Raw genomic sequence first — 19647 nt, 5'->3', positions numbered from 1 at the left:
ATATTTCGAGCTGTACTGAAATGCATTCATGTTTCCAGTTCTTTGATGTAGTCCACTTCTATGGGCACGATTAAAAACACATGAAAGACAATAAAGCTTTTATTTTGACAGCTCAGGCAGGAAGTTTTTGTTTCATTCCGTCACACTTGACACTGGTCCCTTGCATTGAGGAGGAGAAGTCTCGATCGGAGACTCGCCACCTGGCGATGCGAGTTTCTGAGTTCTGCGTCTCCAGGTGTTAGTCTGATCCCACAGCTGTCCCGCCTCTTTAATCCAGGCTTTCTGTTTCTCTCTCTCTCCAGACCGACATTTCACTGAACCGATGATGTGTGACTTTTCGTGGTGAGAAACGGGATGCCCGCTTTGTGAAACGGCGCCGGATGGATGGATAGATGGATGTGTCCGTTCTAGGGCGCACTGGAATAATACAGTGAACTGAGGATCGGTGTTCTGCTCGGCTCTTTTCTCTTGAGTTCATCCCTTTTTTTGCCGTCTCTGGAATTGTTTCATTTACTGTTGGGGAGTGCAACACATTTAGGCTTTGATCACCTGCTATGTGCCTGGTGTGGAAAATACCTGGTGGAAGGTGTACAGCGGGATCCAGCCTGGGAGGACAGGACATCTGCAACTGAGAAAGCTCCGTTTCTTATTTGTTTCGTTTTTTAATCTGTGCGTAATGTACGTGGAATGAAGACAGAGGATGGATATAATTTGGGAAATATTGATCATTCTTCAAGCCAATTTTATTGTCTGCATATCAGGTGAGTTATGGGCGTCGTTGCTGTCTGTTGGGCAGGTGATTCAAATAAATACAACCATGAAAATATTTTTAAGTTTTCACTTAAATTCAGTGGGCCGGGGGTGGGCTTTGGTTTGTGGAAAAAAGGACTAATCCGTGAGAATGCCTCTCAGGACGCACTGTAGCAGCTGGAGGGAAAATTGCAAAATGCACTAGTTAGTGTGCCTGGCACGAAATATTCCTGTTGTTTCATCATGGCTTACCTAGCTATAGAGAGCGTGCCTTTGACTGTGTGTGTGTGTGTGTGTTTTGTGTGTGTGTGTGTGTGTGTGTGTGTGTGTGTGTGTGTGTGTGTGTGTGTGTGAGACACTGAAGACAGGTACCCTGTAGCCTCCAGAACTGGATGCGCAGGCTTCTGACGCACGCATGACATGGGTGGGCTTTTTTAATGCAAGCCACAATTAAGAGGGATTGTTTTTATGTTTTTTTTCTTTTTTGTTTGTTTTGTTTTGTTTTGTTTTGTTTTGTTTTGTATTTTGCTCCATGAACATTTCGTGTGTTTGCTAGAATCCCATTGTCCTGTCCGTCATTTTGAAGTCTGTGGGGTGCAGAAACAATTCAGTCAGAGTTATTATCAAATAAAGCAGTTGTGCGCACCGGTGAGCGCACGGCACTTTGCGGTGTGATGAGCGGATGCGGCGCTGTAGGTCACGCTGTGTTATTTCGGCTCTCTGTTCTCTGTGCAAGCAGATGCGTCTGAGCCATCAGCGCTGATCAGTGGAGACGCATTTACTCACTTCACTGTGTTTTGGTGGATACATGGAAACATTTGTACAAGTCCCGTTTAGTACTGTGTTTCCGTTAGTGCACTCGTTTCACGTTTGTCTTATTAGTCTTAACAAGTTATGTATAATACGCAAAAGTAAGATTTAAAGTCATATTTTTAATGGCAAGAAGTGAAAATATATCATCCGAGTCGTCATCCTTTCTGCAAACCTTTTCCAACGTGCAAAAAGATGGACTGATCTGGCTTTTCAGTTCACCGACACACCTAAACAGGTGCATTCTGGTCAGAAGTATCGGCTTTCACACACGGGTGTGCTATCTACGCTGAGGAAAATAAAATTATAATACAATAAAGAGACTCTTTTCATCACTCTTTAATATGTTTTATATCTGTGCTTGCGAGTGACGTAAATCTGTGAACTGACTATAGTAAGTAGTGCGTATTCCATGACTACTGTAGTCATGCATTACGCACGCCAGGCGCACCTCTTTTCTTTGCACCTCGACCCTCAGGTTGGCAGCAAGGAGAAAGGACTATAGTGACAGCAACCCTACGTCAGTGGTATGTCCCACCCTCAAGTAGTGATTGGTTTGTTCTTAAGCATATGCTGTAATTGAGGTCAGTCACCCTATAGGCGTTCTAACATTAACAGAAGTACATTTGTGAGAAGTCAGACATGATGTTGCATTCATGTCCAGTAGGACAGATATAGGACACATGGGTTCTACCCAGTAAACTTTAAGTACAGTAGACTCAACTAGAAACACCATCATTTACTGCAGTAATTAGACAGATACTATTCATCCTAGCTTTCACATGTTTTCCCTTTGAAATAGTTTTTCCCTTTTGTTTCACTCACAGTAAATACCTTCAGACCTAGTTCCCCCTATAACACGTATTAAATATTCATTAGTGTCAGACAATAGAAATGCATTGTTTTAACACTTTGGCTTTGGCCCAGTAACTAGTTAACTAGTCTCTATTTAAACAATAATTGTACTTTAGGATGAATTTTGGCCTTGGAAGCAGCAGCTTGACCCTAAAAACCAAAACAAAAAACCCCCCCACAATGTCCAAGTTACTCACTGTTTTCAAAGATGTAGCTTTCAACCACATCTCATGGCCTTCCTCAGCAAATTGAGTTCCTCAGCTGTCATGGAGAAGATAAATATAAACATAAAGCTTTGACATATAAATTGGCATTGCAGAAAGAAAAGACCAGGAGTGAAGTGATAAATTTTTCATATTTTTAAATATTAATAAATGCTCATGCTGACCTCATTTTGTTGAACTGGGTGTAATATTAACACATCATGTTTAATGTTAATTAAAACATTTCTTTAATGTGGAGGACATAGGATTTCTTCAAAACTGCATGTCAATATTAATCCGTATGTGGAGTGATATTAAAAGGCGGGTGATGATAATGATGATTAACCTGATGGTTGTAAACTTAGTACAATTGGTTTGGTCAATACTGACAATCAGCAGCTGTACAACATGTGCCTTTTATCTTAGCATGAAAATACAAAAATGCAGAGAAAGTCATTGTTTTTGAAATAAAGAAATACATTTCCATCACAGTTAAAGCTTGAATGTGCAACACATTGTTAAAGGATACATGTTTTTTATGTAGTTATTTATTGTACAGAAATCAAAATCAAGAGCGGGTCGTCTACTAATCGGAAGATCGGCGGTTCAATTCCTGGCTCCGCATGTAGATGTGTCCTTGTGCAAGATATTTAACCCCTTATTGTGTGAATGATTAGATTCCCTCTGATAGGCAGGTTGGGACTTTGCATGGTAGCCCCTGTACCCATTCAGCATATGAATGGGTGAATGTGATTCGTAGTGTAAAAGCGCTTTGAGTAGTTGGAAGACTAGAAAGGCGGTCCATTTACCATTATATTTCATTAGTGAAGATCTTTCGTGTGACAGAAACATCCCCATTTAAGGTCTACTCCCTCCCTTGTTCTTGAGCTTTCAACCATTAGACGGTCTTCACTGCCAGCAGTTTTCAAGGAACTGTAAATATTCAGACTTCACTTATTCCGAGCACTTTTAGAACTTTTCACCCATTCTGGCTTAAAAGTTGAACTTGACAGTTGAAAGCACCAGAACAATCAAGGAAGTGGACATTGAGCAGTGATTATTTTGTCAACAGCTGTTTCCAAGGTCAAGAATGAACTCTCAAGCTCAAGATGTCTTATCAGTTCACAGTTTGCTCAGAGTCAGCGTGAGTCCATGTGTCTTTGTATTTGTGTCATATATTACACAGAATCCTTTGATGATTCTTGGGATCATTTGTAAAAGTGTCACTTTCATCTCAATGACATCTTTTTTAAACAAGCATCTGTGGTGAGATTGCATGGAGTCCATTTATCAGCCACTTGCGATCATGTAGCTTCACTTCAGGTTATGCTACGTAAAGCTACAGGAATAAAGCATCTGAGCTAGACTTCAAAGGCAGGCTATTATCTTGCCCAGTTGAGCCCGGGTTATGGACATGAAAGTCTCCTCAGTGGCAAGACTTGAATCTGTGATGTAATCGGGAGGCAAAGCTTGGCATCGCTTCAATGACAATGAGCAGGAGACGGACTATGTAAGCACTGTGACAGCAAACTTAGGTGAATTTCTATAGAGAAGGAGCTGCCAGCATTATGCTAAAATCAACCAGATATATAGTACCAGTCAAAAGTTTGGACACACCTTCCCATTCCCTTGAATGAGGAAGTGTGTCCAAACTTTTGACTGGTACTGTATATAAATAGATACACTAGGTACCAATATCTTCAAGTCTTACACCAAATACTTAAAAGACACAGTGGTTGGCATCCAGTTTATTGGATGCCAACCACCATACAACAAGAAGAAAGTTCTGTTATGATGACCCCTTTCTTGAACTGTAGTTTAGCCCTAAGCCCTAGCATTAAGTTGGATGGCAACTAGCAAGGAACAATGGATAAAGAAAAGGGTATTCTGAATGGCAAGCTCAGCTTCAAAGACCTGTCAGATGGGTCTGTCGACAAGACCAAAGTTATTCGTAGTTACTGTTGATGTGAACTGAGTTACCACTGGAGTACATCATCATTTGCTGGTGAAGCACACAGCTAAGGCTAATGCAGTCAGCCTCGTTAGCGCCAAACCATCCAGCTTGAGGCAAACCATGCTTGATAGTGTGAGAGGGAAACCCGTGGACAAACCACCAAGCAGCAAGCTTTCAACAGCAATAGCTAAATGTGTGGCTACAGTTTGCAGGCCAGTTAACACTGTAGAGGACGAGGGTCTGTGTGGAATAAATCAGATCGCATCCAACAACTGTACTTGAATTGAGAGCCACCACCACATTGAGGATACACAAGCTGTATGATGACCAAAGAGCGAAAGTAATTTTCTTTCTTTTACTTCATTTCCACTGTTTCCTGCTCACTTTATTTATTGTTTGTTATATTTTGTATTATGCTGTTTATCCAATAGCACAAGGGGATGTTTTTGAGCCTTTATTTTTCCCATGTGAGGTTGGACACAATTACATTGTGTGATTTGCTTTTGAAGTGAGGGATCCAGGGAGTGATCTTTAATCAGCACTGAAGTAATGGACATGATAGCTGGCCAATGTGCCCATCTGTTGCCTGTTGAGCTTGAGTTTGCTGTAAGTTATGATTTGAACATATTTTCAAAAAGCTAAATGCTGTACCTGTGAGGGTTTTGACAATCTCTGTCATTGTTTTGTGTTGTTAATTGGTTTTCAACAATAAATGCATACCTTTGCATAAAGCAAACATATCTTGTCCACTCCTATGTTGATTAGAGTATCAACACTTGTCCCTTCACAGTAAATTCTGAACAGATAAAAAATATGCGATTAATTTGTGAATAATCGCGATTCAATTTTTTAATCACTTGACAGTCTTAGTAAAAAGATATTAGAGCAGTGCTGAGGGGAACTGTAAAGTTGGTGATAATTCTGGGTCTGTTCTTCAAGTAGTCATTTGATCTATTATTAATATGAAAATCTTGATTATAGCAGCTTCAGCAAGCTACCAGGAATTCAATTTTTTTTTTAAAAAATGATGTATTGAAACACATTGCGTTAAACTCTCTTCAACAAGCTCTTCAATGCCAAAGCTGACCAATGATAACATGCCATAGCTGATGTGCGTCTCTTCAAAAGTGTGATCACATGTTGGGGCTGTGAAATGTATAGAACTGTGATTGGTCAGCTTGTGTTTTCTCCAACAAGTTTCTGATGCAGATGGAGATTGTTGACAGTGGTGACAACATGAAGCATTTTGAAGAAAGACTCTAATCTGCTGCTTTTCAGTAACACACATCTAGTAAAATCATGTCCACTGCAAAGCTGTGAACACGCTAAAGGCAAAAAATACACCGCAGCAGTAATGACACCATCATGGCTCTGTATCACAAAGTGAATGAAAGAATGTAGACACAACAACTGCAGTGAATAATTGTAATGAAAGCATGATACGGACTGATCATGTACGATACATCCATCTAGTGTCACTGAAGGACTCTGAATTATAAATCAAAACCTATGCTGTAGGTGTCTACAGTATGAAGGGAACTCTGGATAAACCACAGAACACGCTGTGAACAATTTTCACATCAGGAAGTAGTTCCAATAAAAACTGCCCAGTGAGGGCTATGGATTATCCAGAGTAACTAAAGCCTCTTTCAAACAGTTTCCGGTAAAATAGTTTCCAGATAGCCTTTCAGGCACCGCTAGTGATTTTCACTATCCACACATGCAGCTACGTACAGGAACGTTTCCTGTATGCAATGCTCTTACTGCAGCTACATTGAGAGATGTTTCTGGTGGAGAGGCATGTCCACCCACTGAGCCCCGTTAATCAGCAGGAGTGACGAGTGCATTTTAAATCCTTAATTAAAAACCAGTTTGCCGTCTCTTTTCCATGGATCTGACACCTCCGTTCTCCTGCTCACCAAAACTTTGCTCTGCGCTCCATAAAAGTAGTTAATGTTATGGATATGATTTGGATTGTGATATTAAAGATAAGATAATAATGTTAAACAGAACATAATGTTGTCATATTGTCACACCAAGCATAGACACACAGACTTTTAAAAGGGAACCATAGCTTGAATAGAGGAGATTTAACCATTTACGTGCTTGTCCCTGCAGTGCTACTGCTTTCATTCACAGCACAGCCATACAGGCATTTTACCAGCAACTAATGTTACTAGGTCTTGAGGTGGGACATTGGCGGTACAGATTTCCCTGAACATCAATCACTACTCCCATTCACACATGACCCCATGCAGGAAATGTTCCTGAACATTTCAGGGATAGACTGCATGTGTGAAAGGGGCTCAAGACACTGCTTCCTGAGAGAGATGTTGCGATTAGATTGTGAAATGTCACTTGAAATCTGTACTTGTGTGAGGTCAGATGTCAGGTGGTATCAGCTTGGGTTCAGGGGATTGTTTCTTTTTCCTGTAACATTTTGATTGAACTGGCTACAAATTAAAAACCTCTAGCAGGGCAGCATCACCATACTGATGTTAATGTAAGCTCCTTGTCCTAATACTACTTCAGGCATTAGATTAGAGAGGAGTAATCATCTTGACTATAGTGTCATTTCATTATGGATTGCTAATTATAAACCATGGTTTCATGGATATTTGACAATGGTGCTTTGATGTTACACATGCTACATATAGCTCGTTTGAAGTTGAACCTCCTCCTCAGCTTCGATATTAATGTCTGCTTCATATTCACATATATCATATTCATGACCATGGGGACTGAGCTCAACTGTAACATTTGGTTTGCTTCACTGGTAACTACCATGCAAACATCAGAAAAGGATAGTAAATATGAGCAGCAGGACCTTTAGGTTTAACACTCTGCTTATTCTTTTGGATGATCTTGAAATGCAGTCTAATATTAACCATCATGTAGGAAGCCTCATATCTAATGTATGCTGATGGTTTTCCATGAATCGTACTACATGGTATTCCACAGAGGCAGCTGAATATAGAGGATAAATATACTACCATGTTATTAATGTAAAGCAGGGCTGGGTTAATCCACTCTGAGGCCCTGGGGCAAAAATAAAATACTGGGCCCTTACTGACCCCGTTTTTCTCTGTGCATTGTGTATAAATCCTATCACCCCCAAGCTAGGGCTGGGTGATACCACAGAAAACAGGTTTAAATCTGTTACCAAGCACTACCTGGGCCAGAATCACAGATATCAACATTGATATCAATTTATGGCTAATTTTATCAGATTTCAAACAAAACTTTTTTTCACACAACCAGTCGTGCTCCCCAACATCAGTAATCACACTTTGATTTGTAAAATCGGCGGAGTTCCCCTTACAAAATTATGCTTATGCTACTATTTTCACAGATTTTTTTTAATGAAGTTTTCCAACCGTTCCATGCAGCCACTGGTTTCCATTTATTTTTGTACTGTAAGAAACTCTGTTAGCAGACCACTGAAACCTAGCTGTATAATCCATCGCTGTGAAAATCCTGTCTGCATGAATTGCCTATTTTTTACAACCTAACTTTGTGGAAAGGACAAGAGGAACAACAGGTTATGGAGAGTCCCTGGGGAGCACTTTGTGTGTGTCAGTAGCTCAGCTTTATCTCTCGGGAACACCCCCGAGAGCGATGTCCAAATTAGGAAAATCTGCATCATGTAGCAGGTGGATGTGACAGTGGTGCAGAGGAGAGAGACTGAGATAGCGATGTAACCGACATATGAGCTGGTTTTTGACATGGGTTTTTTTCTTCCTGAAAACAAATAATTTTTAAAATATTTGTATGGAACAAATATTTGTAAAAAAAAACACTATTTTTGCTTGTATGTAAGCATGTATGTAACATTGTGTGTGGTAGCATGACCGTATACTGTGTACATTTTGACTGGAGAGCAGGGAGCTATGGAACTGGTTGCATTTTAATGCATGTGACAATACTTTTCTTGAATGTGAATATGATGCAGTCTAAGTGCAACATGATTTGAAAAGTCTGCACTGTATCACAGCAGAAAGATTTTGTAACTTTGACAAAAATGCATACAAACTTAATTAGTACACTGTGATGAATTGCACAACTAAAGCACATTTGAAGAGTCTGCTAATTGAGTTTTATATGGTACAAAAACAAATGAAAATGAATCAGGGTCTGGTACAGTAGAAAAGAAATACATTTTATTTTAAAACTTAAAATGCAAAATGGTTAGTTATGATGCAAAGTGTATATGGTTTGAAGCAAATGGGCTAACCATTGTTATGCTTCTCTAAGGCCTTTCACATTTCAGATGATTTTGTGTTTTGGTGGTGCATACTTTAAAATTTGCAATTTCAAATTAAAGAATTGTAAACTGCATTTAATTAATCAGTTATACACTGAGAGGAACCAAGTCAAACGAAGGTTTTGGATGTCAAAGATCAATAACAACCATTATTTATTGGCAGTGAGCTGATTAGTTCCAACTTCTTGATGATTAGAGCTTAATTTCTACTAGTTTGTACTTTGGAGCGATGTATCTTAAATGCCCTCAAGTATTGACTAAACTGTCTATGATTATAAATGCAATCAGGCTGCCTTTAGGCTGGATTCTTGCTCTAATGACCAAATCAAAGATCAGAAATGCAGACACACAGAAAAGCCTGGCTGTTTCAGATATACCAGAGAGGGGGGGGGGGAAGAGTATTGATTTTTGGTGGACTCCAGTTGTGGCAAGATCTATAAAGACTTGTTGTGTGTGCTTTTACACACTTTATTTCTTTTATGGCAAAAGGCCAGAGCGGGAACGCAGGATGTTGTTGTAGTACTGTGTTATACAGCCTACATTCAGGGGAGCGATTTTCATTTCTCCTCCATTACAGTATCTTTTTTTTCTTGCAGTATTTCTTTGATTCCTCTGCCTGGAAGTGTTCAAAAAGATAGTTCTAATCTGGGTTTGACATTATGTGCCAGGTAAACAGTTTTGTCTGCTGTCCTCCATCTGTTCAGACACACAAATGCCTTTTTTCACTTCTTCACTGCCTTAACATGTTCGCAGCAGAAATCCTCCTATTCCCACACTGTGACAGATTGGTATAAAGGAACTGCTTCTCCTTTTTCATCCCTTGTTTTATTTAATGCTTCTCTAAGGACAAGTGGAAAATACAGATGGATGCAAGATTATTTTACTCTTTTAAACATAAAGCTTGTTTGAAAAGTTCCACTTATTTTGGATAGCAGATTGTACCTTTAAGCTAAACACACAATTTTAAGACTCAACACTAGAGTAAGTTGAGATGGGCATGTTTTGCAATGTGGTTGACGGTTTTCATAGAACTCTTAACAGGGTCTCATATTCAACATTGCAGATGATTCACCAGAATCAATGGAACTGTATTTGTGTTGTTTTGTATTTCTCTTCTTTTAGGGAAAATATGATATCTTGCAACAATTAACAATCATGTGTAGACTTGAGACTTGGACTAAGTCATGAAAATGAGGACTTTAGATTTGATTTAGGACTTGATTGCTGCGTGACTTGACTCAGGACTTGAAAGTAGAGAAAAAGCTTTATCATTTCATGGTCAACTTGGACTTGTCCCATAAAGAAGCAGCTCTGGATGAATATTGTTTGTGTTGAAAGCCTGTTGCCTTGTTGATCGGCTAAAGTCTGAAGGCTAATTATGTGAAAATACAACAAAACACCATCAGTGGAGGTAGTAGAGTGACATGAATTTTCCAGGAAATGTTAACAAATTACCTGGAAATGTTGCTGGAAGGGTTGGCTGGCTTCTAAAATGTTGGCTCTTTTGTCATCTGAAATTGAATGTGATGCTTGTCTGTATAACAGCAGTGTTACAAACTTGAGACTTGAGCTCGAGCCAGAATTATGTCACAAAAATACAAATGTAGGTGTTGTAAGTGTTGAGCTTTGGTCATGTGATAGCAAATGGTGACAGGAGAGAGACTGCAACTCCTGTGTCTGTAGTGTAAAAACAGCATCTGTTCTGAAGTACACATAAATTAAAGAACTTAACTGGTAGATATTTAAGAGTTGTGAAAGCAGTAAAAAATGACTTAATTCTCTATTTGGTCCCTAGAGGAACGTTTACTGCATACATTCATCTTAAATAATGACTTTGTGCCTAATGCTAATTTATCATGCAGCTCTGAAATGCAATGAATTTTTTCCTCTGCATCCTTTTAATCAGTTTTTTTGTTCTTTTGCTGAGCATATGCAGGAATTTATCCTGTTTTCATATAGGTTGAGAATTCACCCTGGCATACCGAACTTGTTTTCTATTGTGTGTGTGTTGTTGTCAGCTATAGTGATGCAGCAGCACAGAGGTTTCGATGTCACTTTGATTCACTACAAGACTGAATGTTTCCGGTTGATAAACTCATTCTCCTTCCCCTTCCTCTTTGCATTTCCTCTGTGTTCTCTGGGGTGATGCTAAAATGAAATTTCAGCTTGCGGAACATGTTTGATGGCTGTGCTGAAAGTTTAAAAAAAAATTCAATATTGAATTCTTCAGTAGAAGTAGCATTGAAATTGCAAAGGCAGTAATGAAGTCCCCACCTCACGCATTACTTTAAATTTAAAAGAAAAACAGGCTTTGCAAGCCAAGTATTGGCTCCAAGTCTAAATAATATCAACACCTGATTGCTGGCAGGGACAGAAGCATATTAGCGGCTCTGCTTCCCCTGCTGAACCTCATTTTGTGAGAAACTGCCCACCGCAGATAATCACACATTACCTTCAGAGAAAAAACGTGGCCGCAGGGAAGCTTAGAAATTTAAATGGGATGATGAAATCATAGGGTTGAGCCTTTGGTGTATTCGTGACAATAACACGTGTCTCCACCAGCTGGCCATATGCCACTAATATAACATCCGTGTTACCAAGGACGCCTGCAATCACTCCCTCCTCTGCAGTGAGTGGATGTATGTCATGTTGCAAACCCCAGTTGCACATGGTGTGTTTCTTCTTGAATCTCTGCCCACCCACTTCTGCATGGCCGTCTGGTCAGTGTTGGCGTGTGTGTGTGTGTTTGTGTGCTGGCCTTTTACTACCATTATGAGCACCAAGCAGTTTGAGTGTGGTAGATATTTTGATTAGTTCTCAATTTTCCAGCAGCCCAGCTAAGGGTAGGGTTAGGGTTTGATAGCGTTTTATCATATCTGGATCCAGTCTCCAATCCGCTTATCAAATTCAAATCCTTACTGAATCCACTTAGGTTCATCTTTTAACAATTTTAAGTAACTAGAGTTATAAATAACTTCCATGAGAAGGCAGAGACACTACAGTTTTTATTGGCAGCCTAATTAATCATCACAACCTGTTACTGCAAGCTTAAAATGAGATGAGCAGCATTAAATAACATCATCAAATAGTAAATGTTGATTTAATATGAATCCGACACATTAATATAGCAGGTGTAACCTACTTATGATTTGAGCCCTTTGTAATTGAAGTGGAGGTCCTGATTTAGAAATTTTATGGGTTTATAAGCTTAAAGTATGAATATGATGTGCATGAAAGTTTAACTGAGAGACTGACTGTTTCTCTGTCATTCAGCCATATTGTTTAAAGAATCATCACTATGTTGGTCTTGTTGAAGTGCAAAAACACCCACACTTGTGCACACTAGTGGTGTTGGAGAGTGGTACTTTTCTGTCTAACAAAATTTTGTGCTTGAGTACAAATAGTTGTGCATTTACACATCCAGCATACACCGACATTAGTATTCATGTTTCTTGCCAGTTTAAAATTAAGTCCAATATTCACTCTCCTTTTAGCTCTGTTTTAGTCTCCACCAACTCTTGAGAATTAATCTGTTTCTTTAGCTGCTAAATGTTCTACTGTGTTCACCAGCTAGTTGTTAATATGGTCTTTGGATGGTGCTGTGGAGGTGTGAAAAGAGCAGCCTGCTGCAGCTGGGAATATGGAATATGTATGAGTGTGGTGAGACTGAACCAAAACAGTGAAGTCGTGGGCTGTAAAACCAAAACAATGAGCTCAAAGACACTAAAACGCTCCGTATAGCTGAGAGGATCTGCAGAGTTGGTGATAATTCTCTGTGGCTTTGTTACTACGTTCAAGTCATAAAAACATTGATTAGTGCAGGTTTAATTAGCTACAGCTGACATACGCTGACATTTGCTATACCAGCCACCAGCTAAATATGATAAGTTTGCTGATATCACATAAATGATTTGTGCATTGATCTTTGAAAAAAAAATAGAGCGAGGTGAGATACAAGATTTGATAACAGATTTGTTAATCATCCTCAATAACCCAGATTTTAGTTAATCCAATATAAAAGCATTTTGGAGCAAGATTTTACTTCTTTACTGTACTCAGATTTGCATGTTTCATCTTGAAGTGATAAAATACATTGCTAATGTTCCCAAGTTTTCTGGAGTTTTCTGTTTTTATAACTCACAGTAAATGTCCAGAGGGTGGAGAATGGCCCGTTTGTCTTATACTTTTATTCCAGTTCTGTCTGGCTGAACATTTGAAGATGTGCTTGTTTCACTTTAACTTTCTTTGAGCCTCGCGTCTGTGCTGACATAAATAAACGCAGGTGCCTGCTGCTTGTAAAGAGAGGTCTCAGCAATTTTGCAAGAAATGACAAACAACTTGACATTTAGTCTGTGTGCACAGTAAATATGTCTGCATGGCTGATATGCGGCCGACTTTTCACCTCTGGCATTTTTGGCTCCTCGCCTGTTTGTTCAGATGCAGAAAGTGACCTCTGTCTACCTTTTTCTGAAAAACCACCTCTTGTGGTCATGCTAACGACTGTCCTCTCACAGAAGCAAATAATGAAGTCTTATAGCACAATAAACTCTCTTAGGGAGGACATTAGAAAAGTCTGCTTTTGAAACCAATGAGTTTGCTTTGCGCTGTGGCTTGTACCACTAGTCAATGTCCATTTCTGTTAACACTGACCATGTCTTTCTTTGTCTTTGTTGTTAAAAGTTTTGCTAAAAGCTGCACAAGCTACACAGTATTTCTCTACCAGCGATTAATCATAACTACAAGTAAATATAAAAGCTTGCTTGTGGTGACAAACCCACATGTAATTATCACTGACTCTGTAGTTCCCTCAGCTCTAGTATTTTAGCATCTTTCAGCTCATTGTTTTGGTTTTGCAGTCTTCCATTTTTCTGTTTTCACTCACTCTGACAGCTCACATCTACCTCATTTCCAGCTGCAGCAAGCAGTGGTTTCTGTGAAAAAGCTCTAATAAGCTTCATCACCTGCCCAGCAGCAAACAGCAAACAGACACACTTAGCGACTAGCTGGTGAACATAGTGATGCATTTAGCTGCTAAAGAGCCAGATATTTCCCTCGGGAGTTTGTGGAGACCAATGCAAGAACTGACTCACTTACCTGATGGGCCACAAGGAGCTCCCTCCGTCGTTCCCTATCCTTGCCAACATGTTGAGCTTCCCCCTAAATTAGGTTCATCTTGGCTAGCTTGTCTGTCAAAGCTCTGTGCCAGGACTCCAAATGAATGCTAATGTAGCTCTATTTCAGTTGTGAATGGAAAAAGGCAACTGTTTGCTTACTGTTAGCCTTTAACTTTGTGTCCATGTTTTGTATATATACACGAAAAATCACTGGATTAAAATTCAATATAGCACCAACACAATACTGGGTTAATGTTACTCAGAAAGCAACTCAACACAAGGGGTTGTTTTACCCAGTTTTAGTATTAGTGTTGTGTATATTTTGAATAATACTGGGTCAAAATTACAGATTGCTACTGGGTAAAGTTAACCCAGTGTTGTATGGGTGCTATATTGACCCAAACTGGGTAACATTTTAACCCTGTGATTTCTACTATGTAGATCGTTTCCAAAAATATCAATCAGTAGCACTGTAACCAAACCTAGGTGGCATATCATAACATGCTCATGTCATTTTTTGGAACTATCATGTAGAATTCTGAAAGGCACTGACAAACAAAATATTTTGTCATTAAGGCACTATATGGGGGCTCATAAACGCTAAGATTAGTTTCAGGTTGGGATTTGGGTTTACAGTTAATATTGCAATTTGGGTTAATTTTGGGATTAGACAATAAATCATGTCAATAATATGTATATAGTCATACAAAAATGTGTGTTTGTGTGTGTGAGCCTGTGTGTATGTGTGAGAGTGACCACCTTGCATGTCCCCAAGCAGCCGTAGCTCATCACATCTGCTGCTCAGGAATCTGAAGTCTATCAGCCAGCTGGAGTGAGACAACCTCCATGCCAGCTGTAATTTACCACAGGGAGACAGGATGGAGAGTGTGTGTGAGTGTCTGTGTGAATGTGTGTATTGTTTGTGTTTGTGAAGGATTGACACAGCTAGAAAGAGCAAAATGAACGAGTCATGACCGGGACTGGAAGAAAAAGTGGGGACGGGAGGACGGAGGGAAAACAGCGGTTGCCGTGTCTGCGGTGATTTGGAGGCATCATACTGCAGGTGGACAGTGATTTTTCATAAGCACCAATCAGAGAGAGGCTCTGTTTGCTGTACACAACAGCACCAGCCAAGCACCCCAATTCACTCCCCATCACACACAGGCCCTGTCAGGGAAGCCAAATCTCCAGCTGCTAATCTGATAATCCTGTGCAGATGTGTGTCCTGCAACAGGAAGAGGAATAGTGTGTGTCTGTGTTAGGGAGATGGAGAGTAAGAGAGTGTGTTCTACAGTAAGTGGGTGGGTGTTACAGAGACACAGAGAGCTGGTGCTTATCCAGGCTTCACTTTCCCTTCTCTTTCTGTGACAGTCACTGTTTGTTTTGTCAAGTCACCAGTTCTTCTGGAATAATCTGCACCAGTGTTTACTTAATCTGCTGAGGGTTTACCTTTAACACAGCTCAGATAGTGTGTTTGGTCAATCACTACAGCTGACTTTATCACATTTTCAGTATATATGATCCGAATTGACAATGATGCGGTTACTGCGAAGGTATAAACCCTATTTTTAGTGCTGTAAAACAGAGACCCAAACTCGTTGGAGTTAGAACATCCATTATCCTTTGGAAATCCTATAAAAAAAGATAAAATAAGATAAGTCTTTATTGATCCCTACGGGGGAGATTTGGGTGTTGCAGCAGCACAAAGACAGAGAAGAAAGTGCAGATAAATACAGAAAAAAATAAATAAATAAGAATTAAAATAAGAGTAGAGGTCAAAAAACAAACAAACAAACAAACAAAATAAGATCAACTCAAGTAAACCTTAAACTAATAGTGCAGTGCTGTCTCAAAGCAAAGTCACATAGTGGTATTATAAGTTGCAGCAAGTCAACCAGATATAGTATGCTAGACACCATATGTAATGCATTACGATCACATATGAGATATTGTATTCCATTTATTGTATTGTATGTACAGTACCAGTCGACCGGACTGGTAACTATATATGTATATATATATGTGTGTGTGTAAGGGATAATCAAGTACCTTGCTCTGCTTCGTGTCACGTTGTTCTTCGCCTCCACGTTGTGCCTTAAAACCAACAATATAAAATAAAAGCATTCGCAAATTTTTGGTGAAAGTTTTGCACTCAGAATCAAAAGGTTATAAAGCAAGAGTTAACTGTTGTCATGACAACTCGGCGCATTGTACTCGCTGCCTTCTCTATCATTTTAAACTCTTCAAGTGTCAGTTCCTTGTGCCACTTTTCGCTTGGTTTCTTTCTTTTCTTGTCCATCTCTTTTTCCTCTGCTGCATCCCATTCTTCAAAATTTAATAACGAGTAAGCTTTGACAGCTGTGTTCTTTAATGTTGCTATGGTTACAGGTTGGGTAGTGGATGAATTTAGAACGGTGATTAAACTTGAGCCAAACTACATGTGCATTGAATGGTTTTAACGCACAAATGCCAGCCAATCAGAAAAGAGTATTCATCCAGACCATGGCATAATAAACTATAGTGTATAATGTAATATATTATAATATAGTAAATAGAATAAAATATTAAGTCGGCAACATACAATATTAATATAACATACACTAATCAGTCTTGACAATGGAGGGAAAGGCATAAAGAAAATCAAAATGATGAAATGTAGACTTTATCTTTAGTATAAAAATTTATCCAGATGATGGTTACAGTCTCAACAGGAAATGCAAGAAGCTATAGATTTTCCAAATGGGGACAATATTGGTAAAAGAAAGTGGAAACAGGGTTAATGCTGCATTCACACAATGTTAGCAAAACAAAAAGAACAGAAAACCTCACTTTTTTTGGAGAGTTCATGTATTGCTCCAAGATGGTTACCTCCATTGCTAGCTTTGTGGTGATACCAGATATACAGTATATAGTGTATACTGTATATATGTGTGTGTGTGTGTGTGTGTGTGTGTGTGTGTGTGTGTGTGTTTTAATTACATCACATTTTTGTATCTGATATTACTTCAGATTAATAGGCAGCTAGTTTGGTTAGCTAGCTAGTTAGTCACCCCAGGAAATGATTCCTGTGAAGCTAGCCACAATAGCAAATCTAGGGGGTACTTTCTGTTTTTAATTTTAGTTGAACTCTGAGACAGGCCTATGAAATGATTTATGTAAAGCTAATGGAACCTTGCACTGCTCTGCTAAATATACAGGCACAGTCAAAGTTTCCCAAATCTCCACAACAGAGGTTTTGAGTTTAAAGTTAGCATAACCTGTAGTCACAATGGCCACTATTATGAGACCCAAGTTAAACCAGAAACATTGTGTATCTCCCTTTTTAACTGATAATGGTAATTTTTGTTAATAATGGATTTTTAGACATAACTGCCAGCGATGGTGGTTTGGCTGCCATTTTGCCATTAGTTTGAGCCAAGTGTGAGCTAGCATAGCTGTCTTGTTATCTAACGAAGCGTTACAGTAGTCCATGGCAAAATTACACTTCGTATTTATTGTGAGAAAGGGGATGTTTTATCCCTATGTCAGTACCCGTTAAACTGTAACCTTAACCATGTACTAATGTATCCAGTTTTTATATCTGGTGTCATAAAGTTGACCAAACTCTGTTGCTAATAAAAAAAAGTGGCCTTCGGTGGGTTTTAACTTCCACTATGTTGCTGTTCTATGATGAATAATGCTTGAATGACTAAGTAGAATTAACTGTGAGGGCACTGCTGTAGACTATATTCACCATAGTTATTCTTGGCTCTCTATGAGTTGAGACAGTAGTTGAGTGGCTACACAGTGTGGTAAGTACAGTGTCTAGTCACTGGCACAGGTACACAGGGTTTTATGGCTTTCAGCTCAATAGGATCAGAGGCCAGAGAGGACAAAGGTACTCACCTTCTTTAAACCCCCTCAATTATTGATGGCTGCTTTCCTCTCTCGGCTTTACCTCTCCTTTCTCTAGCTTTCTACTTTCTCTGAGCACAAACAAAATAATGGATTTCCTCTCCTTTTTTTGCACTCAGTGGGGGGAAAAATAGTGACAAAGTTTTAGAGATGAGAAGTGGGAAGAAGTGAAGTAAGTAGGCAAACACTGAGTGCGTTCTTGTTAGTGTCAGAGTCAGATTTGGTGTGTTCAGCGATCCCTAAACAGTCTGCCACTGCTCTCTGGTTCTCCTGAGTACACCACTGACACCATCCTGATAAGAAATGTAAAAGAACACCACTCTGTTGACCCAACTTTACCCATTAGTGGTGAGAGAGTTTGATGTTTCTTATCTGATATTGGACTATGTGTTCAGAGTTCTCAGTGATAATTTGGGCAGAGAGGGCCAATTAAATCACATAACACATCACTGATAAAAAATAATGATGTTTATGATGTGACAACACTGTTGTTAAGGTCTGGTTAGGTTGAGGCACAAAAGCTATTTGGTTAGAGGGTTAGGGTAGGGTTAGGGTTAGGGTTGTTCACTTGAAATGCTGTTACTACTTCTTTAAAGTTATGCAACCTTGATGTCATGGCAACAGTAAACTCCACATTACAGTTTTTAAAAAAATGTACCAACTCATGGTTGGAAACGGGAAGCTAAGTCCAGTTTTTGCTACTTTTTGCCATCTAACTAACTATTTAGCCATCCACCCAACCTGCCCCCTCCTAATAAGGAATTCACCTCATAAAGACGTCATCTGAACTGCATCACTTCTCCGGGTCATAATTACTGTTGTTCTTGGGAGGATAGGCTCTGGTTAGTCTTGTTTATATGTCTGAATTCCTCAGTTTCCCTGAAACTATTTTTTCAGTGAGCTTGGGGATGTGTGTAAAAACAAGGACATAGTGTCTGGAACATCACTCCCACGTTCCTGAAGGGATTTAGGTTTACCTCTTGCTGCAACCTTGACAGCGTTTGGTCCGCCGCCAGAAAACATGGATGAAGTTCTGAAGTCTGAGAGACCTGTCAGTGGTCTTATCTTCAAAATAAGATTTAAACCTGCATCTGAAACGCATATTGGAAGAAGTGAAATTAGCTGTTTAGTCCAAACTTCTGGTGGAAAATGTGCTGACTTTGTATTTTGAGAGAGGAGTTAGGAGTCTTCGCTGTAGCTTCCTGTTATCGGCAACCAGAAGCCAGCGTCCATTACATAAGACATAAAACTGTAAATGACAACAGGAGATATCCAATAACTAAAAACATGTTGTTTTACTGAGTGAAATGGTATGAATTTATATCAACATAGAGCAAACATTACCATGAGGTCCAGCTGGAATAGTGGCAGCATCGGGTCATCTGTCTCCCTTTCTTCATCTCTCTCTATCAGTTTCTGTTTCTGTCCCTCTCTCTGATTCTGTCTCATCTTTCTCACTCAGTTCTTCATCCCTCACATTCATTTTCTCTCCATCTCACTTTTTTTCTCATCTCTTCCTTCCCGTCTCTGCAGCCTCTCACTCTGTTCTCTTCTATCATCTCTCTCCATCTTCTCTTCCTGTCTTCAGCATTTTCTTTTTGTATCAGCAGACCAGTCCAACTTTAGTCTGACCTACAGTAGTCAAGATGTGAAAGGATAACATTATAGGAGCACGACTAAGATCAAATCAATAAACATTTAACAGTAAGTGATATTTAAACTACCAAATCTCATTACTGCTAAAATCTTCCCAGTCTGATGGTCAAGGATGCAGGCTGTTTGTGTGCAGACTTGTGTGCTCAC

The 19647-nt window shown here is 39.4% G+C and overlaps 1 protein-coding gene across 4 annotated transcripts in view; it reads left to right on the top strand.

Moving 5' to 3' along the window:
- The window catches only part of ca10a (carbonic anhydrase Xa), a 257971-nt gene that overhangs the window by 19349 nt on the left and 218975 nt on the right, over positions 1-19647 (top strand). For all 4 annotated transcript variants that reach the window (XM_042397760.1, XM_042397759.1, XM_042397758.1 and 1 more), the window contains one exon: positions 303-761. In XM_042397760.1, the coding sequence (XP_042253694.1) occupies positions 701-761 (61 nt within the window). In that variant the 5' untranslated portion in view covers positions 303-700. The remainder of the gene's footprint in view (positions 1-302; positions 762-19647) is intronic.

This window comes from Thunnus maccoyii, chromosome 20 (genome assembly GCF_910596095.1).
Source record: "Thunnus maccoyii chromosome 20, fThuMac1.1, whole genome shotgun sequence".
Lineage (NCBI taxonomy): Eukaryota > Metazoa > Chordata > Actinopteri > Scombriformes > Scombridae > Thunnus > Thunnus maccoyii.
Note: the sequence above shows the minus strand (reverse complement) of the source record. Positions and strands in the feature narration are given on the sequence as shown.